The sequence below is a fragment of the Miniopterus natalensis genome, chromosome 3 (assembly GCF_054644295.1).
Source record: "Miniopterus natalensis isolate mMinNat1 chromosome 3, mMinNat1.hap1, whole genome shotgun sequence".
NCBI lineage: Eukaryota > Metazoa > Chordata > Mammalia > Chiroptera > Miniopteridae > Miniopterus > Miniopterus natalensis.
In genome coordinates, this window is record NC_142083.1 from 94,966,487 (window position 1) to 94,991,026 (window position 24,540).

The window sequence follows — 24,540 nt, forward strand, 5'->3', positions numbered from 1 at the left end:
CCGCCTGTGAATCCCCAGGCCAGGGCTCCCGGAAAGCTCCTGCCTGTCAGACATGCTGGTCCATCCGCAGTTGTGCAGCAAAACGCAACCAGGGCCCCACCAATGGGCGCCGAGGCTAACGGCAATTAGCCAAGGCTGGAGGAGGCTCCTGCAGGCTCTTTCCACACCAACCCCAGCACACACCTTGGGCTGGAGGCCCCTGATGGCCCCTGCAGCCACAGGGGGGCGGGGAGGGGGGGAGGAAAACCCGAGGATATTGGGGCAGAGTCTGCAAAGGACAAAGCTGCAGCTGAGATAGGAAGGGGCCCTATTTCCTGGGGAGGGCAGGTAGACCCCTTCAACAACAAAGGTTACAGACTGGGGATGTTACCACAGTAAGCCCCTTAAAGGACCACTCAGAAACCCAATGCCATGGAGCCATCAATCCTGACAGCTTGGCCTCAGGATAGAGGCCCAACAAACAAGAACCACACCTCAGCAGCTGGGAGGGTAGCAGGACGGCGGAGTCTGACCCCAGGCCGTTGTGGGTCAGGCCTGAGCATCCCTGCAGGGTAGGTAGCTCCCCCCATTTCCTAGGAACAGCACTTCAGTGTGCTGGGAGAGACCCTGGTATGGAAGGGGGTGTATTGCACGGAATGACTAACGGCAGGTGGGGCACCTGTCTGGGTAACTAGGGTCTTCCATCCAGTCCCACCCTGGGCTGTCTCTGCTCTAGGTCCCAAAACACTGGCCAAGTACCTGGGACAGAAGGTATTGAAAAATAACAAGTACAGCCCCCTCTTCACCTTAGGCTGGGGTCTCTTGCTGTCCCCCACCTAGTGAGAGTGAGAAGCCTCTGGTCAGGGTGTGAGAACAGGGCAGCTCCCCACACCAGGAGGGCATTTTGGCACACCCAGTCCCACCTCAGAGTCCTAGATCTTCCCTACAGCTCAAGCAGGCTGCCAGGATGGAGGCTGAGGTTTGGAGAGGAGGTAGGCCCCTCAGGAAAGCATGCACCTCAATGTAGAGGCTCCCAGGCTGCAGGCCACAGCTGGACCTCACACGGGCCTGTGTGAGGTCTCAGGCCTGCAGGGGAGGTGTGAGAAGTCAGGAGTGAAGCTGCCAGTCCACACTGAGAAAAGGGACACAATTCAAGAAAAGCCACCTTCAGAAAGTTGGGTCCAAGATGGAAAAGACACTGAAGTTTAATCAGGAAAACAAGCCTCACATCTTCCATGAAGAGTGCAGCCCTGGACCAGTCTCCCAACAGTGGAGGGGGGGGACGGGACAGCACAATGGTCCCACCACTTTCTGCCCTAGCCCCCTTCCTTTGGCCCAAAGCTCTGCCCTCTGGTTCCCCTCATGCCCACTGGCTGCCCGGGACCAGGAAGGGGTGGAGCCCTGAAAATTCAGGTCTAGGATTACTGGCTTCCTCGCCAATACCCCATAGTCTCTCCAACACGATTCCCACAAAGGTGGGTGATGCTGGGCAGGACACAGGCTCGCAGGACCTGGGGGCCCACCCTTGGGGTTGGACAGTGGATATGCTGTCCTCAGAAGCGAAGTTTAGACAGAAGGAAGCTCCACCAAGTGGGTGGTCCAACACCAGCACCCTGGGGCCCTGAGATAAGACTGCAGGGCACAAAGGCCTCATCGGCTCTTCACCAGGACCCTGTAGAGTGAGAAGCTGAGGACAGCAGCAACAGCAGCCCCAACAGCCCCCAGTGTCACCCGGAGCCAGAAGGAGGTGGTGTGCAGCTCCCCATGGACCAGGTACCTGCAGAAGGAGCCAGATGGAGACACCCTTAGGGTACTGCCCAGATGCTTGCTGCTGTAACCCCCTTACCCCTCATCTCCTGGAAACTCAGAGCTCCACAGAGCTGCTACCTGTCAGTGTCCAGCACAGCAGAACTCCCAGACCACAGGGCAACTGGTGAGACCAGGCCCCAGAGGACGCTGCCAGGGCATCAGCACCTGACCAAGGACAACCCTGCAACCCTGACTGACTCCAGTCCTGACACCACAGCTGTTCCACTCTCCTGGCAACAGGGACCATCACTACCCCGGGACAGGGACAGGCCTCCAACCACAGGGGCTGTGGTGCTGGTACCCACGGGAAGGCGGCCATGGTAGCAAGCCGGGTGAAGACAGCTGTGCTGGGTTCTCCTGGGCCAGCGCAGGAAAATGGGATAGGGGCGGGCAGCCGGTGCCTGCGGCAGAACTCAGCTGGAGACAAGCCAGGCAGTGAGACACCTTCAGACAGGTCAGCCTTGGAGGAGACGAAGAGGCAGGGGGTCTGCCCATCCATGTAATGGCGCTGAGGGGAAAGGGGCCACATGAAGCACAGTCCCAGAGCAGGCAAGGTGAGGGTGCTGGGGGACCCCACCCATAGTCGTGCTGCCCACAGAACGCCAGGATAGATGGGGGCTTGCCTTGTAGACGCTGATGCAGAGGGCAAAGGACTGGGGATCACTGCCATCAAACATCAAGCAGGCGACATCACAGGCAGCATCAGGCATGGTGGACAGCAGGCTGTCTGCATCCACCTCACATAGCTGGACAGAGGGTGGCCTCAGGGAGAGGCAGGGAGCTCAATTCCCCAGGCCACATCGGGACAGCACTGCTCTGGGATCTACTGCAGGGATCCCCCTACCCCAACACTCACTATCAGGTACTTCTCCTGCCCGTTGACCTGCACTGTGTTGATGGCATAGATGGCAGGTATCTTGTGAAGCTCCCCGGTGTCCTGATGCTGAGAAGAAAAGTACCTGAAGCTTGCTGGCCCTGACGCTCGCCAAAGCCCCTACCCGAGGCCCCAGATGGGAGCTCACCCAGCACACGACGATGCTTACCCCTAGGCCACGGCCGAGGAAGGCCTGTAGGAAGGCAGACTTGCCCACTCCACGCGCCCCCACCACCTTGCACAGAAGGACATTCCTTTGTGTTTGTCCCTTCTCTTGATCCAGCCTCTTCTCACGGGTGACTGTGAGAGGATGCAAAGGACAAACGAGAGTGAGCGGCTGCCAGGGAGGTGCTGGGTCAGGCTGTTTTGAGGGCGGGCGCCCACCTGTGATGGCATGGGTCTGGGAGTCCTGCTTGCAGAGGGTGGGGTAGCCCAGGTAGCCAAGGTGCTCCAGACAGCGCCGGACATCCAGGTAAGTCACCAGGCTGGGGCATAAACGGGGGGAAGCAGCATCACGTTGGGGCAGCATTGTTTGGCGAGTGGGGGCAGTTGAGGGCTGCGCTTACGTCCACTGGCAGAGGTACCCATGCAAGGGCAGCCGGCCTGCTTCGGTTCGGACCTCTTGCAGGAGCTGAGGGCCCCAGGGGGGCGCTGGGAACACACTAAACAGGTCCTGCAGCTCTGCCAGCGAGAGGGCACCATCATGGTCCTGCAGGCAGAGAGACTGTGGTCACAGTGGCTAGGGACCAGGATAGGAAACCAGGACAGGCAGCCCAGCAGCGTGACAGTGCCCTCACCTGGTCATGCTTCTCAAACACCTTCTGCACAAACTGGTAGCCAAAGTGGTTGAGCTCTGTGCTGCAGCCAGGTGGCACGTGGAGCCTGTGGGGTTGCAATCCATTTCCCACCATGCTCAGCACACCTTCCATCTGTGCAGTAGTACCCTCCCTACAAGTCTGACTGAATCCCAGAGGTTCCTCCACCTCTCTCCATGACTGAGCACCAAAGCAGAGAAACAGCAATGTGGCTGTGGCCAGGGGCCACCTGCTTGGCATAAGTCCCAGTCTGCCTGCACACAGCAGGGCACATCCTACACAGACCATCCTCTGCCTGAGCAAGGGCTCCAACCCCACCCTGGCACCATCTGACATTGGGAGCCCCATCCACCACTCACGGAGGGAAGAGGTAGTCGGTAGACAGCTCGAGTGTGTCGCCATAGCCGAAGCGCCTTAGGATGGTCCACGTGGTCTCATGGCGGCCGCGCTGGATGAAAAGCATGTTCAGGAAGAGGAAGCCTGTTCAGAAAGGGGCAGAGTCGGTGGTACTGGGTATTACATGAGCCCCTCCTCACACAAGGACAGGCAGGGTGCCAGGCCTCACCATCCAGGGTCAGCCGGTCATCCCGCACGCCTCCTGCCACGTTTTTGCGCACCACCATCTTCACGTCCTCCAGGGCCTGTGGGGCCAGGGGATGCCCAAAACAGGATTTCTGCCTCCAAGAGAAAGTTGCTGTTAGTAAGCCAGCCGCCCTATTACTGCTCGGCCTGGTTATCAATGGCATGGAACCCGGTTGCAGCCCACAAAAGGTGGACACCACCAAGAGGTGGATGGGGGCCCCACCTGGAAAGCATTGAGCTCCTCATCACTGAGTGCCTGGTCCAGATCCTGGTCTGAGAGCCTGAAGATGCGTGTGAGGGCCTGGGTGCACGCGGGCCTCAGCTGTGGGGACAGCCAGCTCAGCATGTTCCCCCCACTCCCACCTGCTAGCCAACCCCACCCATGCCAGCTGCTCACCTGCTTGGTCTCAGGGTCATAGAGTGGAGCTGTGGGGTGCAGCACGGCCTTCTGTGCATAGTAGAACAGCTCTGAGATGTTCCTCAGGTTCTTGGCCGAGCACTGGGAGCCACCGGGACAGACTCAGAGAGGTGCCCGATGCTGGGAGACTCAAAGGTGCAGGCACAGGTGGTCAGCAGCCCCCACCCCAAGGAAATCTTCAATAAGACAGCTTGCCTGTCCTGAGGTCTCAGGCGACCAGCACACGAGTGCCTGCTGCAGGGCCCTGTCCCTGTCCCTCCTCTTCTCCACCCCAGTATCCCCAGCCTGCCCATGCTGTGCATGCCTACTTACCTCCACGCACGTCTCAATCTCAGGGAACTGGCTCATGATGGGCAGCACAGCCTCCATGGAGCTCCCTGGCCGCAGGTCCGACTTGTTGCCCACCAGGATGATGGGGACCCTGGGGAGAGGTCCACGGTCATTAGGGATGAGGGAGCTGGAGGAGACCAGCCCCCTGGGCCCTGTCCATTACCTGGGCCCCTTCTCGGTCCCTCCATTCACCAGTGGGATCCATTTGGTTCGGATCTGAAAGGCAAAGTCGGGCATGAGGTGAGGGGGCCGCCTAGCCCACTGCTCCCAGATGGAACTTGAGCCTAGCCAGAGAGAGATGGGGGGAAGTCAAGGCCCACTGAGAGCCAAAGTCACGGCCACTGGGAACAAGTGGAGAGTGTAGCTGACAGGTGTGGCTTCATCTGATCTTAGCAGTTTCCAAACACCCCCAAGGGACGTGGGGTCAGCAGCTCAGGGCAGCCCCTTCTGCAAGCCTAAGTGGGTGAGACTCATGGCTGTCCATGCTTTCTGCAGGGAGACAGGGTCACAGGGGGCTCCCTGGGGAAGTTGTGGGGTCTTGGCCACAAGCGCCCAGCACCCAGGGTGGCTCGGGGAGGCTCCCTGAAGCACTTATCAGAGATGGGGTTGCCCACGGGTGTGAGTCACCCCAGAGCGTGCAACAGCTGGGCATCCAGCTGGGGTGCAGAGAACAGAACAATGACCAAGCTGGGCATTCTCTCACTCACCTTCTCAATGGTGGCCTCCTCAGACACGTCGTACACCACACATACCACGTTTGCCTGTTGGGGAGAGCGTGTGGCACAGCATTACAGAGGATTCCTGTCCACACCAGCCTGGCACTCACAGGCAGGACAGGGCATGGCTCAGAGACCCAGGAAGCCATCCTTCACTGGTACTCCTCAGCCAGTGCTCCTTGGCTGTGTCACAGGGACTGGTGTTCTGCTGTGCAAACCTCAGACAAGCCCTTCTCTGCTCACTTCCAGGTCCCAGCACTGCAACTTTGGTCAGTGAGTCCCCTGAACGGCTCAGGGCAGACAAAGCCACCCCTGAAACTTGGCACCCCAACTCTGGCCTTAGTCCTTCACTCCTGTGTCACTGTGGGCAGAGAAGATGAGGAAAACAGCACAAGGGATAATGATGGCAAGAAGGCTGCTCCTCAGTAGCTGTGGCCTGAACCCTTACTTAGTGGCACCTCTAGAATACAGTAGGAGCTGCACAGGGCCAGGGCAAGGCTGCAGGGGGCAGCTTCCTACCAGGAGCTTGGGCCAGGCACATGTCCTGATAACAGGTGAACAGATGGCTGTGCACCCTGTAGCCCTGGTCACTGCACCATGGCCCAAAGGCCCAGAGTAGTGGATTATACTGGGGGGGGGGGGGGGGGCGCCAGGGCACAGAGCTGGTTAATGGGTCATTTTGAAGGATAATGAGATCTGTTCCCCAGTGTCCACTGGAAGAGTGAATGCTGGGTAGAGAGAGACATGAGGGTAGGAGGAAAGGATGGTCCCTTTTCTCCCCAACTCCCAGCAGAGTGCAGCACAGTAACCCCAGCAGCTTAGTACTGAGAGGTCATGGGAGAATTACGGAGGCCAAAGAAGCCCTAAGCACCTTAACCCAACCCCTGAGAGAGAGAAGCCCATTAGAACTAGGCGGCAGCCCACCCCCAGAACCTGAGCGCTGAACTCATCCCTCCCCGCTTTCCTGAGCCCTCAGATCACACTGTACCTTGTGAATCTCGTCCTGAAGCTCCTCCGCCGTCTGCTCAGCTTCTGGATGAGAGAAGAGAGAACGCTGCACACCTCCTGCCCGAAATGCGGCTCCTGGGAAGAACGCTGGGGTGGGGTTGGGTGAGGCGGCGGGCGGCTCTACCTGAGAAATCCACGATGTGAGTGGGCACCTTCTCTGGGGTGACGTCCGCGGGAATGGTGATCTCTTCTGCCCGGGGCGGGACCTGAAGCATACGGGCCGTGAGGGTGGCCCGGGGACGGAGGGAGATCCGCCCCGGGCCCTCAGTCCCCTCCTCTGCGCGACCACCGCAGGGGCGCTCAGCACCACCATCCTCACCTCTTCAGGGAACTCCTCACCCACCAGCGACAAGATCAGAGACGTCTTCCCCACCTGGGCTGCGCGGGGAGGCGCGGTCAGCGCTGCGGCCAAGGTCGCGGCGCCCCCATAGGACAGGCCCGCCCCGCCCGCCCCCGGCGCCTACCCTCGCCCAGCCCCTACCCCTGCCCCGGCGCCTACCCTCGCCCAGCAGCAAGATGCGAACGTCCCGCTTCATGGCAGGCGACGGGAGCTGCAGTCCAACCCAAGCCCTAGAGCCCACTCCGGCCGGGGCGCGATCGCGATGCTCTGCCCACGCTCCCCCCCAAGCCCGCACTTCCGGCCCCGCCCGCACGGCCGCACCAGCGAGCTCCGCGGGCCAGAGAGGCCGGGTTGCGCGGCAGCGCCACCGCGTGGGCGCGTCGGAAACTGCTGGCGCTGCGTCGGCCAGGGGGTGTGGCCAAGGCCTCAGGTGCAGCTCAGCCACAGCAGCTTCCGGCCCACTGCGGACCGGACAGTCCTTGCAGGTGGAAGGCCAGGGCCTCAGTTCTTGGCAGGGAGCAGGAGGGCTGGGATTTGGGCAGAGGCTGAGCTCAGGCCAGGCGGGAAAGCCAGGCCCAGGGCAGTGGGAGCCTGGAGTTACCAGCTGACAATGCCGAAATGTTAACAACCACGTTTATTTCAACTGTACAGAAAAGCACTCAGGTGCCAACAAGAACTTTACACATGTTCAGGGTCTTGATGATTTACACACAGAGTCCTGAGCCCATCCGGTGTGAAGGGGCCAAGCCTACCCAGCCATACTGGCTTAGCATGAGGTTCTTTCTGCCCAGGCCAGGTGCCCAGCATAGCACACCTGACCCCAAGGTCCCCAACAGGGCTCAGCAGTCTGTGACCTCCCACACCAAGATCTCACTGTGGGCTGCCGTGAAGAGCACACTGGCTGATGGGGCAAATCTACAGAGCTGTACCCAGTCGTCGTGGCCAGCAAAATCCTGCGCGGCCCCTGACACACAGTCCACCAGCCTCAGCACACGCTCTGCAGGCAAATGGTATGGGGTGGGCCCTGTGCCCATGTTTGCAGCTACAGGGCCCAGGGGTTCACCAACCCACCCTTGCTCTGTCTCTAGCTGGATGCTAGTGCAGCAAATCTGTGCTAAATGGCCTGTCTTCCATACCCATGACCAACTGTAGCTGAGACTGGGACAGCAGAGTCAAAGAAGTGCCCATCATTGTCAGAGTGTCTAACAACACAGGGCTTCTAAGGCCCCAAGCTGGGCTACTGAGTCCCTTTATTCAGTGCTGGATTCACTACCACATTTTAGAGATGAGGAACCCGGATGCAGATGTGAGGGGTATGTCTCAGTGTGAGGGTACTGGTGAGTCAGCCCCACTCAAGATAGAATGAGTCCACGCCCACCAGCACTCACCAGCGAAGCCGATGGCCATGAAGTGGGCCCTGGGGGACAGGCTCAGGGACACAGCAAAGAAAGGCAGCGGGATCTTCTTCACCACCTGTGGTCAGTGAGCATAAGGCAATGGGGCAGGGGTTCACATGGCCCAGGACCCTCCCCTCCCAGGGTCATAAGGGGTGTGCACATGCCTGCTTCTGGCAGAGGCTGTAGAAGACCACCTCTGGATGTGGGCCGAGGCCTGCACACACCAGCAGTGTCCTATCCCAGGGACAGAAGGCAGCAAGGGAAGGCGGAGAGTAGTCTGAAGTCTAAGAAAAGGCACAGCATGCTGTGGTGGGATGAGCAGGCACCATCCCCACCTGAGGTGCCACTAGGACCCTCACCTCCATGGGGGTGGGTGCCGGGAAGCTCAGCCAGTCCACAAGCTCACAGCAGTCTTGCAGCCAGTTGGAGGCCCAGATGCTAACCCGCTGGTCCCCGCTGGCGGCCAACCACAAGTCTGTGCCCTCCACCCTGAAGTCTCCATACTGGGGGGGTAAGGGAAGGTGAGTACCTCCTGCCCCACTCTTCCCAAGCCTCTTCTCTGCCAGCACCCCGCAGATGAGGCCCTGCTGGCCACTTCACCTCCTTGCTTGTGCTCTGGATGGTAGAGATGGGAGCACCCCAGTGGTCACTCAGTACACGGAAGGTCATCCCTGTGTGGAGGCGGCTCACAGCCACAAGCCCATCCTTGTCTCCAGAGAGGATGGTCTGACCTGGGCCAGGCAAGAGTAGCTCTGTTACCCTGTGAGCTCCCAGCCCAAAGGTGTGACCTGGGCCAGGCCGGGGCCATGCCATCACCCTGTGAGCACCCAGCCCCTCACCATCAGCAGAGAAGGTGATGGCCGTCAGTGCAGCCAGGTGTGGATGCATCTTGAGCTCCATTGAGATTCGGGAGATGTTGAAGACACGCAGTGTGCCATCACTATAACCTGCTGCCATGTGCTGCTGTTCTGGGCGCCCGCAGGATGAGGGGCTCCAAGCCAAGCAGAGGCAGCTCTGGGGAGCCCCAGTGGGGAAACATCAGCACTCCCCTGGGGGGTGAGATGGGGGCCCAACCCCAAGGCCGAGGACAGACGCTGAGGCTGAAGGAGGGATGCAGTTCCCAGAGCCCTTCAGTGGAGAGGCAGGGCCCCACCCCAAGCACACACCCCCAGCCCCTGGTGCCCTGAATACCTGGTTCAGCACCTGGAACTGGATCACCAGCTCCATGCTGGACAAGGACCACACCCTCACACTCCCATCGTCTCCACATGTGGCACAGTGCGACTCACTGGGACTGAAGACCACCTCATTCACCTGCAGGTAGCCAGCCAGCCCTCCTGAGGCCACGTGGCCCTCAGGCAAAGAGGACTTAGTGGGGCCCAGTCATTCCTATGGGAGCATGTCTCTCCTTCCCAGGCCTGCCTGGCCATGGCTACCTCCATGTGGAGTGAAGAAATCGTCCTGACCTCCCTCCCGAGTGCCCCACACAAGACCTGGGTGGAATTCAAATCACAAGGAGCCCATCTGCCATTGAACCTGACTAGCCTCTTGCTGGGACACCAGAGCAGTGTTCTGGAAGAACCTAAAACACGGGTATGGGACAACACATCCCTAGGACTGCAGACTAAAGGTCAAGGAAGCATGAAACACACTCTAGGCCATTCCAGGGGCCTCACCACCGGTGCTGGTAGTGTGGCTTTTCAGTGTGCATCAAGAGAGAAAGCAGGCATGTAATCACTGAGAATCAGGATTTCTGGTGTGGGGGGAAAGGGGATACAGACACCATACACCAGTGAGGTGAAATAAAATGGCCTAGTCCTGTACTTAAATTTCAAATGTAAGTATGAACTCATGATATATTTTATCTTTAAAAATAATAATTTAGTTCTGTCTGGCTGAGAAGTAATGGGCCTCTCTGGAGGGAGCTGCAGAGGGAGAACCTGGACACTTTGTCATTCCACATGAGAGGGAAGTCATCAATGGCCTTCAGCTTAGGTCAAGACTCAGGACTCAAATGCTCTTATGCTAATCGATGGACAAACACATGTTCTGTCTGTACCACAGAATAGTATTTGGCAATAAGTAGTGAAGCACTGACATATGCTACAGCGCAGATGAACCTTGAGAATGTGAAGCTCAGCGAGAGAAGCCAGATGGAAGGACCATAGGGCGTGTGATTCTGTTTATGTGGAAAGTCCACAACAGGCAAATCCAGTTAGTGGTTGTGAGGGAATGGGAGGTGAGTGCTTAGTGGGTATAGGGTTTCCTTCTGGGGTGATGAAAATGCTCTAAAATTGACCGTCATGATAGGTGTACAAGTCTGTGACTGTACTGAAAACCACCAACTTTGAGGGGCTGAGGTGTATGGCTTGTAAGCTATACCTCAATATAAAACAGTTGCCCTGGCTGGCATGGTTCAGCGGTGGGAGCATTGGCCTGACCACCAGAGGGTCTCCGGTTTGATTCCCAGTCAAGCGCCGTACCTGGGGTGCAGGTCCAATCCCAGCACCCGGGCAGGGCACATGTGGGAGGCACCCAATCAATGAGTCTGTCACATCAATGTCTCTCTCCCCCCTCCTTCCTCCCTTCCACTGTCTTTAAGAATCAATGAAAAAATATCCTTATTCCTCGGGTGAGGATTTAAAAAAAAACAGCTATTACCAAAAAACAGAAAAAGTATATAATCCTTACTCCTCTCAAACTTAATTTCTTTGTTGGCTACCATTATCTCCAAACAAATAAACACAGATTTAAAATAAAAAAGGAAAGAAAAAAGAACTCAGTAGCCAACTCAAAGACCTGTCACTGGCCAAAGCCGGGGCTCTGTGAGCAGTGACCAGGGGAGCCCCAGCCCACATGTACACCTACCAGCTCTCAAAGATTCAGGAAGTAAATACATTGGCCGCTGTTGGCGGAATCACCCCAAAGCTTGGAAACCTGGTCCACAAGGGAGAGAACCAGCTACCATGCGGCTCCTGTCCCAGCTCTGCCTCAGGAAACCCAACACTCATGAGGCCAGTTCTCTCTCTTGGAGGAACAGACTATCACCTCCAAGGTGACAGGTCACTCGGGTCAAGGGCAGCACTGACAGGCAAGCAGTTCCGGCGTGCTTCCTGGTGGGAGACCCAGCTCACCCAGGAGGAGCTGCGGGACCCACCTGCCCTGACCAGATTCTGACCGAGCCTCCAGATTCTCAGACCCCAGGGAGCACGGGAGCAGAAAGGCAGGTCCAGCCCTGAGTGTGGGAGGCTCGGGGAGAGATGACCTGAGCTCTTCGCCAAGTAAATTACAAGGCAATAAAAGCAAAAGAAGAAAGGGGAAGGACGGACAAAAGGCGAGGCCTGTGGTGCTCGCAGGGGTGGACACATGGACCAACACATGACGAGTGTGCAGTCCTAAGTGTGTGGAATCCTTATGCTAAAAACCTGAAGTGTTTACACATAAACCAATCCCACAGCTGGGCTTGACTCAGAATGACAACTGGGGGTGGGGGGAACAAAACACAAACAGAGGAGAGCGAATGTGGGGCTCACAGCCCAGCTTCTGTCCAGGGTGGAAAGCCCCTCGGGTATGTTTGACAGACAGCTGGTGGCCCAGTGGCCTCACCTTGCTCCTGTGGCCGCTGATGAGGCGGGTACTGGTGCCCTCAGCCCAGCTGACATACCAGAGCGTGCCTGCTGTGGTGCCCACCACGCCCATGTCCATGCTATCGTGGAAGACAGCGCTCACGACGGCCCCGTCCAGGGTCAGCTCGCGCTCCATGAACACGGAGCTAGACCTAGGGGGAAGCAGTGGGTCCCAAGAGTGGTGGCAGTAAAAGCTAGGGAGCCTGATGCTTCTGGAGTGCATTCATATTCTTGAGCTCTGGCCTCACCCAAGATGTCCCCATGTAAGGCAGGCCCAGCTGACAAGAGTGCTGGATTGCAGCCCCAGTCAAGGACACTGGCTTAATGCAGAGGCTCACCTGGCTCCTGAGCCCTTACGCCTCAGCTCTGGCACAGCTCCCACGGCCCATAGGCGCAGTCGCCTGGTGTTGCTGCCACTGACCAGCCGCGATCCTGAGCACACCAGCACTCCTACGAGGCAGGAGGTGGCATGAGCTGCTTCCCCAGATGCCCAGGACTCCAGACAGGGTCCTACTACCCCAGCACTGGGACTCCCAGGGAGAGGCAAGCCCCTAGCTAGGGGGGCCACAGGGACTCCTCAGGCACCCACCGATCTCACCGTCGTCTGCCTCCCAGGCCAGAAAGCAACGGCTGGCACTTGTGTCCCAGACACAGACCTGGCCATCATTGGAGCCACAGTACAGCAGGGGCTCAGCCCCATAACACAGAGACGTCAGCTCACCCGCCCCCACCGCCTTGGGGATGGGCTCTCGGTGCACCTGGAGGGACACAAGGGCAGTGTGGGTCAGTAATGTCCTTGGGCTCAGTCAGACCCCACCCTCCAAAACCACCTCTGAACCCTCACACCTGGAGGCTGATGTCGGCCCCACGCTGCTGCAGGAGCCACAAGGTGAGGGCGCCCTGGCCCACGCAGGCGAGCTCACAAGCATCCCAGGGGTTGAAGGCCAGGCCGTGTACCGGCTCTGGGAGGTGGGTGGAGGAAATGAGCTCATAGGTAGCCATGCTCCACAGGGCCAAGGTTCGGTCACCATAGTCCCCTGTGGAGATACATGGTGGTCACACCAGCTGCCCAGAGGTCCCAGGACAGGCAGGGGAATCCAGAAGCCACTGCCCTCTGCACCCCCCCGCGGCTGACCTAGTGTGATGAGGAGCCTGTCATCCAGTGAGAAAGCCAGAGCTTGGACAGCAGTGCAGTGGTGAGAAAGGAGCTGCCGGCAGGAACCCCCAGGCACATCCCAGATGCGGATCTGGCAGCAGGAGGCGGCACCACCACGTCCCGAGGCAGAGGCCAGAACCTGGTAGGGTGGGGTGGGGGGAAGTGGTTAGTGGGACGGGGCAGTCCAGGAGCCCATCCTGGCTCTGGGTAGATGGGAAGCCAGAAAAGCGTCTCCTGTGCTGCCCTGGAGGCCCTGCAGGATGCACACCACAACCCTGGACAGGGATGAGCACCTGGGCATCGTGACTGAGAGCCAGTGTAGAGATCTCCTCAGAGTGGCCAAGCCAGTGCTGCTGGGAGCCAGAGTGCAGGTCCTCCACTACTACCAGGCAGCCGCACGTGTAGGCAAAGAAGCCTGTAGGCAGGGAGAGAGCCCCAGAGCTGGTCGGCTATGGCCCTGTCATCTTCTCTGCCAGTTTTAACAGCCAAGGAAAGGGTCATGCTGAGCCCTTCTGGGAAAATGCTCAGAGGAGGCACGGGGAACATGGGCTGGAATAATAGGAAGTGTGACAGGGAAACGCCACCTCTTAGCCAAAACCAGCCTCCATGCCAGCGTTCGCTTGCCCTCCTGGGGTCTGGCATGGGGTGGACAGAGCTGGGCCCCACTCTGCATCTTGTGGGCTCGGAGCCAAGGGGCTATGGCCCCTACCTGTGTCTGGCCTCCAAATCACGTTGGCCCGCCCATTCCCGTTGTAGCCCACAACAGTCTTCAGGTGCAGCCACTCGCCCCCGGCAGGGGGGAAGGAAACATTCTGTGAGGAAGTGGTACTTATGTATGGCACAGCACCCAGCCACCACTCCCCTCTCCTCCACCCCTGCCACCTCTGGATGTGAACCATTAGGATTGGGCTTGGGATAGAGCTGTGGGAGGCACATGCTCCCACGATGAGACAAATGGCAGGAGCCTCAGGAGATGCATTCTCCTGGAATGGGAAAATGGCAAGAGCATGGGCCCAAAAGCCTACACATAGGAGGCCAACCAGGGATGGGAGCTGGGGGTACAGACAGGGAGGCAGGAGTCGAAGATGTAGGTGGTCCCTGGCATCTGGGGAGGCCAGGCACAGGCAGCAAGACCCAGGGGGCTCTTAGGGAAAGGACATTCGAGGAAGTGAGAGGGAGCCAGGACCAGTGGGTGGAGATAGTGGGCTTAGAAGGACACTGTCTGAGTGTTTGCATGACAAGCAAAGCACAAAAGGTACACTGAAATGGTACCTGTGAGGTGACTATAGACATGGCCTATACTGCTTGGGAGCAGCCCCAGGAAGACCTGGGGGAACCTGTGTATTAGAGAGAAGGAACATACCCAGAAACCACAGGGCTATGCCACCCTCACCCAAGTCTCTGGGTTGTCCACCTGTGGCAGAACTGTGAGGATCCCACCCCTGTACAACCTTGGCCATCAGGGAGGCCTTGTAGCGCGCTGTGAAGTGCTTATAGGAATCCGGGCGGGCACTGGGCTGGGTCCTGGCCCTCCTGGTGCTCCAGGCACCTGGCAGAAAGGAGAAAGGAGCCACAGGTCAAACCACCCACAACAGTGCAGAGACCCCTCTCTCACACAGTCACCTGGCCCTGGCTGGACAAGATAAATATCTAACCCAGAAGACACCCAGGATCCGAGGGTGCAGGTAAGCCATATCCTACCGCCCAGCCTAGCAGGGTCCTCAGGCTCATCCACTTGCCCTTTAAGTGACCAGGCCTCATCTCATGGTGCAAACCCCAATCTGGGGCCCATGGGTACCTGCATCTGGCCCTGGCCCAGGCCTAGTCATGAGTGTCCCTGCCTACCTTGCTTACTGGGCTGGCCATGGGGGTGGGGCAGCATGCTAAGGCCCCACGGGTCCCCTGCAGCCCCCCAGGCCCCGTCTCCAGCCCCACAGGCCTCCTTCTGCACCAGCATGGGTGGGCCTGAGGCCTGGAAGAGCCCCTGGGGGCTGTGGCTCTCCTCAGAGGGTCCTTCTTCATCTGACACGCAGAAAGTACCTGGGGAGGTTCATGGGCAGTGAAAGGGGGGCACAGAGTCCCCTGCATCCCTGCCCCTCCCCACAGGCCTGGAGCAGTACCCAAACATGCCAGACGGGAGCAGTATGAACATGGCTGCCCAGGTGATCCAGGGCCCCTGGCCTTACCATCACCGCCCTCTGAGGGCCCAGCACAGATGCTCAGCTGGGGTGGGGTCGCCTGGGATGGCACGGGCACCTGCCACCGAGGGAGCCCATTTGTCCCAGACACCGCATCCTCTGGCTGTCTTGCATTTGGGCCTGGGGATGGAAGAGTCTGGACTGTGCTTAGGGACTGAGGAAGGCAGAGCACAAAGGGGGAGGTATGCCTAGTCCCCCAGCCCTCATATACTGGGACCCTCAGGACAGGAAGTGGCACCATGCCACTCCTAATGACCTTCCATCATGGTGTGGCCACTCACCAGCCTCACAGGTTGGGGGGGGGCCGGGTGAGCCTAGGACGCTGCAGAGGCAACATGAAAGGGTGTCAGGTTGGGAGGGTGCAGCAGGAAGCTTGGCAGATACAGGTCAAGGGCACTTGCCTTCCTGGAGGCGACCTCTGAGGGGAAGCCAGGATATCCCAGAGGAAGATGGCATCACCCACGCTGAGGAGATGCTGCTGGTCAGGGGTGAAGGCCACAGCTTGCACGGGCTCTGAGTGGCCAATGTACACCTGGGGGTAGCACATATCACATACAGAGACTCCTGAGGCCTGGCTGGAGACCCTGCTGTCCTCCCATAACCAGGCCTGGCCAGACTGGCCACTAGGCAAGAGGTCCTCATGTGGTGTCAGGCCCTGCAGGTCATCTTCCATTCTCCCTCTTCCCCGCCTACCTGCACCCACCCACACCCATCTGCACCACACACCTGGCAGCTGGGGTCAGACTGCGTTAAGTAGTCCCACACCTTGATGGCACGGTCGGCAGCTGTCAGCAGGAAGCGGGCATCCCTGCTGAGAGCCAGGGAGGCGCAGGCCACAGGGTGGACACCACAAAGCTGCAAGAGAACATTCTTATGGAGAAGATCAGAGCACAAGTCCCCTCATCCAGGGAAACCTCTCTTCTCAAAAAATGTACCTCTCAGGAGTGGAAGGTGGCCCAGCACCTCCCCTCCTCAAGGCACTGGGGACACCAAGGTGGGAGCCAAGGGAAGGCCAAGCCACTCACTACGCCTGGACTCACCTCTCGGACCATGCGGCCGGATGTGGCATCTAGCACCACAACCTTGTTGGATGATGTGGACACCAGCAGGTGGCTAGGGGGTGCGGGACCAAAGCAGACAGCCACAGCTGAGTCCAGGCGGCTGCTGGCCAAGTCCAGGGCACTGACATCAATCCGCAGTAGCTGGGGAAAAGCAGCGAATAGCTGTCCGCCATAGCCTCTGGGCAGAGCAAAACTCAGGGGAGCCATGTGGCACCTAGCTGAGATACCCATGGGGTCTGCCAGGCTGGTGTAGCCCCGCCCACACTGGACACACAAAAGGTTCTGGCTGACTCACATCATCCAGTGAGGCTGCGTCCATGATGGTCACCATGTACTTAGAGGGACCCATGAAGGCCAGCAGGCGGCTATCCCCACTGACTGCCAGGGTGTTGAGACTTGGGCGGGCATCCCGGCACACCACATTAGCTGCCGGAATCACAGGGACAGATGGTCAGCTAGGTGGGGAGGGGATGGCCAGAGCAGGCACAAAACCTACCCACAACGGCAGGAACCAGCCCAAGGGCATGAGCATCAGAGTACCAAAACACCCAGGGCCCAGGGACTGCCAGGATATAGCTGGGGTTCTCCTGGGCCACGAGTGACCCCCAAGTGACCACTTGACCAACCATGGGGGAAACAGATACCCTTGGGTGAGCCAATCCTCTGCCAGCCTGGTGCTCAGGCTGTTCACCTCCTTCTGGGGTGGGGCAGAAACAGACCCTCATGGACCTTCTGTTTTGAGGGCTTGGTGTGTCTTAAAACCACACTTGCCCTGGGGGATCTAGGTAGTGAGGCCACAGAAGGCAGTTTACTGCTGTTGTGGACACTAGGTGAGGGCCTATCCCCACAGGAACCAGAGGAGGGGAAGGTTGAGAGCCTGGGGTGGGGCTGTGTTGAGGTGGAGGTAGGGGTGGTCCTAACCTGCAACACGCAGGACGCGGCAAGAAGTGGCAGCACAGTGGTACTGGGCCAGGGTGCCCTGAGAGCAGGCACTGAACAAGAGGCTGCCGTCGGGGCTGGTGACCAGGCCAGTGATGGCTCCTCGGTGACACCTGTCCAAACAGGAATGCCCGCTGCCTTGGCCCTGAGTTGGACCATCCCTGACCTCCCACAGTGGGCCTGGCCAAGTCCCCAAGGGGCAGCAGAGCACAGGAGCTTTCTGTAGATAGCCCTCTCCTACTCTGCCTGGCCACCCACATACCCCAAGGGATCCCACAAGTTTCCACCACAGGCATCTGTGGGGTCAGGGACCAGCTGAGCACCCACCTGTGTTCCACCAGGACCTTGGTGGCCTCCAGGCTGAAGGAACGGATGGCCCCACTGCTGAAGCCACAGAAGAAGACTGGTTGCGTAGGATGGAAGGCGACTGCACATGGGGCTTCCTCAGGTGACGTGAAGTCATAGAGCTGGAGGGTGGGGCCACGTGAGGGCAGGCAGGGTGGTAGCTGCCAGCTGGCCAAGAGAACCTGAGAGCTACTTTCTCTTCAGGTGGCCTGAACCTGAGGGTCCCCAACACAGGCCATAGGACAAAGTGTGCTGAAGGTCCTCCCTAGCCCTCCACCTGCCTGGGCCCTGCCTTCCCAGGCCTCAGCATGGCCTGTGGCAATCCAGTCTTCCCCTCCTGCCACACTCTACCTGTTGCAGGGTCGCCAGATCCCAGACTCGGACAGTGTGGTCCTGGGACACAGTGGCCAGCTGCCCTCGGTTGCACTCGATGGCGAGGGCCAGCACCAGGGCAGTGTGGGAGCGAACCAGCATGCTATACTCCCGGGACGGTATGTCCAGGAAGCCCAGGTGGCCCAAGGAGGTGGTGGACAGCACACGCAGGCCATTGGGGCTGAGGCGGACTGAGCTGATGGGGCCCTCATGCTCTGCAGGCAGGATGGGTGGATGACCTCCCAGGCAGAGGGGCCTGGCACCAGGGCAGGCTGGCCACATCCAGGTTGCACCTCCCTCCCAGCCACCCAGGACACAAACTTGTTTCCTTGCTGCCTAGAGCCCTGTCTTACTGTAGACAGGGACAGGCAGCTCCCCCATGGACACCCACTCCTGAGCTCTGTGATGGTGGACTCCCAGGGTCAGGACATAGCCCCTCAGAGTCCGGTGGCTGCCATCCAGCCCAGGGGTGGACCACAATGGTGAGGTGCTATCTTGTCCTTACCGGCCTCCAGGAGCACAGAGGAGAAGTCCAGGGGCCAGAGGCGCAGGTAGCCGTCCTCTGAGCCCACAGCACACTCAGCCTGGGAGACACTGAGGCTGCTGATGGCAATGCCAGGGCCTGGGGGACAGGCAGCGTCAGTAGAAGCATTAGGGTTGCTCCACCCACACAACAGGGTCTACCTACCCAAGCTGAAGGCCTGCTTCTGTGGGAGGGGGCTGCAAGGAGTCTGCGTGGGCAGGAGACGGCGAGCATGCCGCACAGCCATGCACTGGTGGTCGATCTCCAGGATGTGACCACTACGGCTGCAAACATAGCTGCCCAGGGAGGTAACAGGTGAGGGCTGAAGGGACAAAAGGAGCGGGACCTGGCTAGTTAGAGGAGGAGGGCAGTACTCACAGTGTTCGGCTGTCCTGGGCCTTCCCAAAGGCCAGGTCAGTGAACTCCAGTGTGTGATGCTCCCCCAGGTCCACAGGGCAGGAGCGCAGGCCCCCACCTCGAAGCCTCCACAGCCGCACACTGCCCCGCCCACACGATGCCATCCTGCAAGGGGGTGTGAGGGTGAGTGTCATCCAATCCCTGTACAGAGACGAGGCTGCTGTGGACAGGGGCCCTGAGCTAGGAAGGGGAGGCAGGCTCAGTAGTTCAGCCCCATCTAGGCCCATGCGCTACCAGGCCCCCATCCCAGCAATGCAGGTGGGCAGAAGGCCCAATTACCTGGTTTCGTTAAAAAAGGCAATCTCAAAAGCCTGGATGTCAACGTCGGTGCTTGCCTTTGCGAGAATGACAGCCTCACCGCCTTGGCCCACCTGGTCAGTGCCCCATGCCACCACCATCTGCAATAAGTCCCTGCTGAGCCCCTGCTGCACCAGCCTGCCCTGCTGGGCCTCCGCTCTTCTCTCCTTATGGGAGCTGGCCTGAGCACTTGGCTGGTGAGGGTGTGGAGAGGCAGCCCCCACTGCCCAGAGGGATCTACACTTGCTCAACCAGGCATCAGACATAAAACCCAGCTGCCCTATAATTCCAGAATATGCCACCAAAGTGAAGGGAGTTGTTTAAATATTGACTCCATCCACAAAGGGTGTAAAACATAAGATGCTCTGCAGAGTGCGGAAGGCAGGGGGCCAGGGGAAGGCCAGCAGGGGAATGTAGCTTCCTAAGTAATGTGGACACTGCCCTGCCTCCTCAGCCTGCCCTGTTACCATCTTCCCGTGGTGGTCCTTGCCAATGCAGCAGAGCAGTGTCCCACTATCAGAGAAGCTGTGAATGTGGAAGAGACAGTCAGTGTCACCAGGGCTGGCCCCCACCCACCTCAGAGGCCCTTCACCCACCTGAGGGAACAGACACTGTGGACAGGGCTCTGGAACAGGGACAGGCAACTCCTGGTTTGGAAGTCCCAGAGACGCAACATGCTGGGGGGTCGTGCCTGGGCTGAGGCCAGCAGAGAGTTGCTCCCATCCAATGCCAGGGCGGAGACCTGGGGATGTGGCAGGTTGAGGGAAGTTGTGCAGCCTGCAGGTGCCCTGGGCCAGGCAGTGCCCACTCCTGGGCTAGGCGGTACCCACCTTCTCTGTGTGACCAAGGAAGAAGCTCTGCTCCCGGGTGTCAATGTGCAAGACAACAATGACCGCGTGGCAGGGGTACACGACAGCAGTCCCATCTTTGGTCCACAGGGCCTATGCATGGGGGCCAGAGGCTAAGGTCACAAGCTGGCCAGCCTTGTCTCCCCACCCTAGTATACCCTCCCCCATGTAATGTGCAGAGGGGTCAACAGGATGCACACACCAAAAGAACAGAGAAAACTTACAGATATGTGAATACATGTGCATGCACACTCACACACACGCAGTTTTTTCTGAGCCCTGTTTGCAATACAAGAAACTTTCGAGTTCAAGCAATGAAAAACCAGACAGTCCATAAAGACTTGGAGCTTATGTCCAGGAGGAGCTCACAAGCCCAGAGCCTCGTCTCCCACTCTCCCCTACCCCACCCTACCCCACAAGGACCCACAGTCATGCCCACACCAGCCCCATGTGGCTGCATCAAAGTTTTAAAGGGCGAGAGTTCATGGGTCTCTGAAGCTCAAACACTCAGACCTACACTGACCCAGCCAGTGCTCATCAGAACAAAGGGAGGCCTGTGAGTGAAGGTCACTGAGGAAGCAGTGAGCCACAGTGCAGATGTGAGCAGGAATGGGCATCCACATAGCAACCTCAGGGGATATAGGGCCTTTCCACTGTCTCCTTCTAAGTATGTGACATTTATCTGACCAAACAAGAGCGTGGGACCCCTCACCCATTTGGTGCTGTGGCCCCCAAGGCCGATGACTCTCTTGAGCCTCAGGACAGGATCTGGCAGGAAGCTCTGAAACAGGCAAACTCACTATGAGACCCCAGAAGGCAAGACCCGGTCCAGCCAGGGCTGCCCAACTGGGCTGGTTCCTATGTCCCAAGAAGCTTAGTACTGGGTGGCTTCTGTTGGTTGCTCTGTGTCAGAAAGCTAGATTTCTGGCCACACTGCCAGACCCTCTAGTGACTCCAGCTGCTGCCCCTGAGGCACCTACAGACGACGTGGGGCTGGGAGTTAGAAGCTGGGCAACAGACCCTCCTTACTCTTTTTTGAAAGGAATTTTTGCCCAAAGCTGCTTCCTGCCTGCTCTGCTTTCTGCCAGGAAACTGGATGAGAAGGGACCCTCAGAGATCCATCTGCCCCATACATGGCTTGTGGTAGGCAAAGTTTCAACAGTCTCATACCTATACCCCATTAAGGCCCCACCCACCTCTACCCTCTACGACTTGGTTCACCCCTGCCTTCCTCAAGACACGCACTCACCTCATGCTTGGCCACATCCTCTGGGGCAGCAGGCACCACAGCCAAGTTACAAACAGACACCTGAAGGCCACTGCCAGCAGCATGCTTGTCAGTGGCCTTCACGTCAGCCAAGGGCTCTTGTCTATGGCCCCTGGGGCCACCCATGATGGAGACTTCTGAGCACTCACAAGACAGGCCATCCTCTGGAAGGAGCCCCAAGGGGGCCTGACAGGACTGTGGGGGGACAGTGTCCATCAGATCTTGGGGCTATCTATCCCTTAGCCCCATCTCTGATGGCACAGGCACTCACAGCTGTGGGACCAAGCATCTGAACCACAGGGGACACGCTGTCCTGTCTGGACTTGCTGAAGGCCACTGGGCGAGGGAGAAGCTGTGGCACATGCCTCGAGGAGACTGCAATGAAGGGCAGAACCCAGCGAGTATAGTGCAGAGGCCTGAGAAGGACATGGCCAAAGGCACCGGGCAGGGCAGCAGTGAGAGAAGCAATCTCGCCAGCTGCAGCCCACCACTGTACCCACGCCCCAGCACCCCTCCCAGCTCGAGAGTTTGAGGCACCCAGATACCTACATGCAGCCTCCCAAATGACTCTGGGACCTCGGGATGACCACCAGGCTAGCCCGGACTGCCGCAAGCACCACACCTCTGAGTTCACCACCCCAGGCAGTGCCAGGACCCCATCTCCCACCAAGCTCTGCATGCCCCACAGGCCCACCTGCCTTAGAAGGGGAAAAGGTCCTCTGAACTAGCCTGGGGGGCACTGCTGGGCTGCCACTTGGAAACCTTAGTGGGGTGGAGGGAGAATCAGCATAGAGGCCACCCTGCCCTCCCCTGCCAGCCTCCCTGGGACGGGCAGAACTGCTCACCGGATGTGGATGTAATGGTCGTGCCAGTTCTCCCCCTTTGGCACTGGGAATGACATTTCTCGAGGCATGGGAGTGATGGGCAGCTTTGCCCGCCGGGCCTCAGCAACAGTGACAGCTACAAAGAACAGAGTTGCTCCAGGTCCAGAGAAGCCCATCCAGCAAACTCTCTCAGCTCAGGCAAGATTCAGCACTAGGCCCTTGCAGAGTATCACCCGACCATCTGCCCAGCCACCACCTACCCCCATCAGTGTCAAGGGGCTCAAAGACAGCACGGCCAGGGCACCTTCATGAAGTGCCAAGGCCTCTCCTGGACAGAGAATCTGGGGGAGGGATGGAGCAGCCCACCTGTAGGCTGGGCACAGGGCATGGGGGGCAGCCCTCACCTGGGTCAAAGCACAGATCGCTGGTGTAGAGGCTTCGGACCAGCAGGCTAGCACACAGCCGAACACTCTTGAGATGGCTATAGCGACGGTTCAGGTATACAAGGAGGATGTCATGCAGGTCCAGCTGAAGGCAGGTCCAGCGGGCACCAGGGGGAGCCACACCTGCCAGATCTGCAGGAGGCAAACCAAGGTCAGCAGTGCCCATCCTCTCACCAGCCAGACCACAGTGCCTCTGTCCTTGGCCTGACCCATTCCCGTAGCCAGAACCATGTGCCCCCCACCCAGGCTGCCCCATTCCAGGCCACGAAGGAGCCTGACTGCACCTACCCCACCTGCCCCTGGGCCCAACTTCCCTGTGTGCCCTCAGGCTCCCGCTCCTGGACTGCCCCTGTCCTATTCATGCCCCATCTCTGTGTCACCTTTCCTGGATGTCCCAGCCTCACAAGTAAAGGGGAATTGAAGCCATGTGGCTGTAGACTTGAACTCCTTGAAGAGGCTGGAAAAGGACACACGGATGACCTGGCGGTCCTGTGGGGACAAAGGGTGGCAGTAAGGGGACGAGAGGGTGCACAAGGGGTGCAGAGCCCTCACCCCAGACCCCACTCCCAAGCTCAGCACCTCAGTGGACAAATCCAGGTGGATGACGAAGTGCTTGGTGGACAGGGGTCGGAAAAGCAAGTACAGGTAGCGTCCTGTCAGCCCCAGGGACTGGGTGCTGGTTTTGGGGAGCTGGATGTAATTGCTGGCAGAGACAGAGCCCCGAATACGATACACAGTGCACTTTAGGGTCTTGTCCTGGAGGAAGATATCGGAGTCAGTGTCCCCACCAGAGCCAGGGAGCACCAGGAGAGGCGCAGCCCTCAGGACGCTCGGGTGGTGGAGCTGTGTCCCAGGCAGAGAAGAGGACCCCACTCACCCTGCTGCCAGGTCTCCTGGCCCACTTACCATCACTGTGGCCACGTCGCCCTCCTTAGTGGACCGCTTCCACTCCTCCACCTTGAATTGTCTGAAGACGTTGAGGAATGGGTGCTGCCACACTGAGGGGACACGGAGGCGTGGGGACCTTCCCCAGGTGCCAGACCCAGGGAGGGGCGAGGGACTGGGTATGCACACTCCCCAGGAGTGACGGCAATCAGTGCGCGCGTACTGGGTTCGCGCCCATGATCGGGGCCAATCCGCCCGAGGACCTGCGATTGGCGCTGACGGAGCCAGGCCGCAGGCTCAGAGCGCAACCCGCCCGCCCCTGCCCGCCGCCCCCTCCCCGGACCCTGGACCCTGGACCCTGGACCCTGGACCCTGGACTGCTTGTTCCCCAGACCTCGGACCTCCACCCCGGGCCCGCGAGCCACAAGCCTACCTCGCGCCATGGTGCAGCCGCTCGCACTTCCCGCCTCCGCCGCAGCGCGCCCCACGCAGGGCACGCAGCGCGCCTAGCAACGGCCGCCTGGCAACGGCGTCACTTCCGCCCTCTGCAAGGCGAGGCCACGTGATCGCCCGGCCGCAGCCGCTTTAGCGGCGCCGGGTTTGTCTTTTGCAGTCTCTTGCGGGTCCCCAAGGCCCTGCCCAGCCTGCTCTAGCCACCCCTCCGCTTCGCACCCTGGGGCAGGCGCCTTCGTTCCCAGGTTCCTGCGGCCACGCTCAAGCCAGGACCCAGTCCTCTAGCACGACCAGCTAGGGGATCCAGGGAGGGTCCTGACTCATTCCGGGGGTCCATCTCTAAGTCTAGAATGAGACACCCCGCCAGGGGCGGTCCACACCCACTGACAGCCCAGCCCTTTGGAGGGGGCATGCACACCTGGGTACTCCATTGTAGGCGAGGTCACCTGCCCAACAAGCTATGCAGTGTTCCACAAGCCCCTAGGGTTGAGGAACCCCAGCTCTCACAGGCATCCCCTAGGGCTCCCCCAAAACCTGTGGGACACCTTCATCCACTGTCCCACACCAAGTCTGGGAGACAGGACCAGGGTTCCTGTGACCTGGCCCCAATCCTGGGAC

General features: G+C 59.3%; 2 protein-coding genes across 5 annotated transcripts; both read right to left on the bottom strand.

Annotated features, from left to right (window-relative positions):
* Window positions 1–1,540: 1,540 nt before the first annotated feature.
* On the bottom strand, window positions 1,541–7,160 carry RHOT2 (ras homolog family member T2). 4 transcript variants are annotated; one of them, XM_087815751.1, is made up of 19 exons: window positions 7,031–7,159; window positions 6,851–6,909; window positions 6,656–6,737; window positions 6,512–6,555; window positions 5,515–5,568; window positions 4,971–5,023; window positions 4,790–4,898; window positions 4,457–4,558; window positions 4,283–4,381; window positions 4,043–4,151; window positions 3,837–3,957; window positions 3,460–3,544; window positions 3,229–3,371; window positions 3,047–3,147; window positions 2,832–2,962; window positions 2,645–2,731; window positions 2,412–2,534; window positions 2,094–2,296; window positions 1,541–1,756 (listed from the first exon to the last, which is right to left on the bottom strand). In XM_087815751.1, exons 1-19 carry the CDS (start codon window positions 7,065–7,067, stop codon window positions 1,630–1,632), a joined length of 1,869 nt encoding a protein of 622 aa, XP_087671877.1. In that variant the 5' UTR covers window positions 7,068–7,159; the 3' UTR covers window positions 1,541–1,629. The 4 variants fall into 4 exon arrangements, with proteins under 4 accessions (XP_087671877.1, XP_087671876.1, XP_087671875.1 ...); XM_087815750.1 differs by having other exon boundaries at window positions 2,832–3,147; window positions 7,031–7,160; XM_087815749.1 differs by lacking the exon at window positions 1,541–1,756 and having other exon boundaries at window positions 1,778–2,296; window positions 7,031–7,160.
* Window positions 7,161–7,490: 330 nt separating this feature from the next.
* Window positions 7,491–23,912, bottom strand: WDR90 (WD repeat domain 90). Its single transcript, XM_016220697.2, has 42 exons — window positions 23,903–23,912; window positions 23,491–23,582; window positions 23,164–23,340; window positions 22,965–23,073; window positions 22,546–22,716; window positions 22,163–22,277; window positions 22,012–22,079; window positions 21,589–21,692; window positions 21,300–21,512; window positions 20,763–20,831; window positions 20,033–20,143; window positions 19,799–19,944; window positions 19,670–19,727; window positions 19,185–19,303; window positions 18,867–19,010; window positions 18,654–18,784; window positions 18,471–18,587; window positions 17,945–18,180; window positions 17,576–17,715; window positions 17,231–17,361; window positions 16,605–16,735; window positions 16,289–16,450; window positions 15,975–16,103; window positions 15,650–15,780; window positions 15,530–15,570; window positions 15,237–15,368; window positions 14,896–15,090; window positions 14,502–14,599; window positions 13,760–13,862; window positions 13,344–13,465; window positions 13,030–13,189; window positions 12,741–12,931; window positions 12,484–12,652; window positions 12,233–12,344; window positions 11,875–12,046; window positions 9,460–9,582; window positions 9,108–9,282; window positions 8,869–8,999; window positions 8,628–8,771; window positions 8,433–8,552; window positions 8,260–8,344; window positions 7,491–7,868 (listed from the first exon to the last, which is right to left on the bottom strand). The coding sequence occupies exons 1-42, from the start codon at window positions 23,910–23,912 to the stop codon at window positions 7,711–7,713; spliced, it is 5,445 nt and encodes a 1,814-aa protein (XP_016076183.2). The 3' UTR covers window positions 7,491–7,710.
* Between the last annotated feature and the right edge of the window lie 628 nt (window positions 23,913–24,540).

Bases quoted from the DNA above. Each gene is read 5' to 3' on its own strand.
- WDR90 (XM_016220697.2), bottom strand. The intron at 14,600-14,895 runs GTAGGCAGGGAC...CCTTTCTGCCAG, and splicing joins TGGCCAGCCCAGTAAGCAAG to GTGCCTGGAGCACCAGGAGG. The intron at 12,345-12,483 runs GTGGGTGCCTGA...CCTGCCTCGTAG, and splicing joins GGCAGACGACGGTGAGATCG to GAGTGCTGGTGTGCTCAGGA.
- RHOT2 (XM_087815749.1), bottom strand. From the start codon at position 7,067: ATGAAGCGGGACGTTCGCATCTTGCTGCTGGGCGAGG. The intron at 4,899-4,970 runs GTAATGGACAGG...ACCTCTCCCCAG, and splicing joins GGGACCGAGAAGGGGCCCAG to GGTCCCCATCATCCTGGTGG. The intron at 2,732-2,831 runs GTAAGCATCGTC...TTTTCTTCTCAG, and splicing joins TCCTCGGCCGTGGCCTAGGG to CATCAGGACACCGGGGAGCT.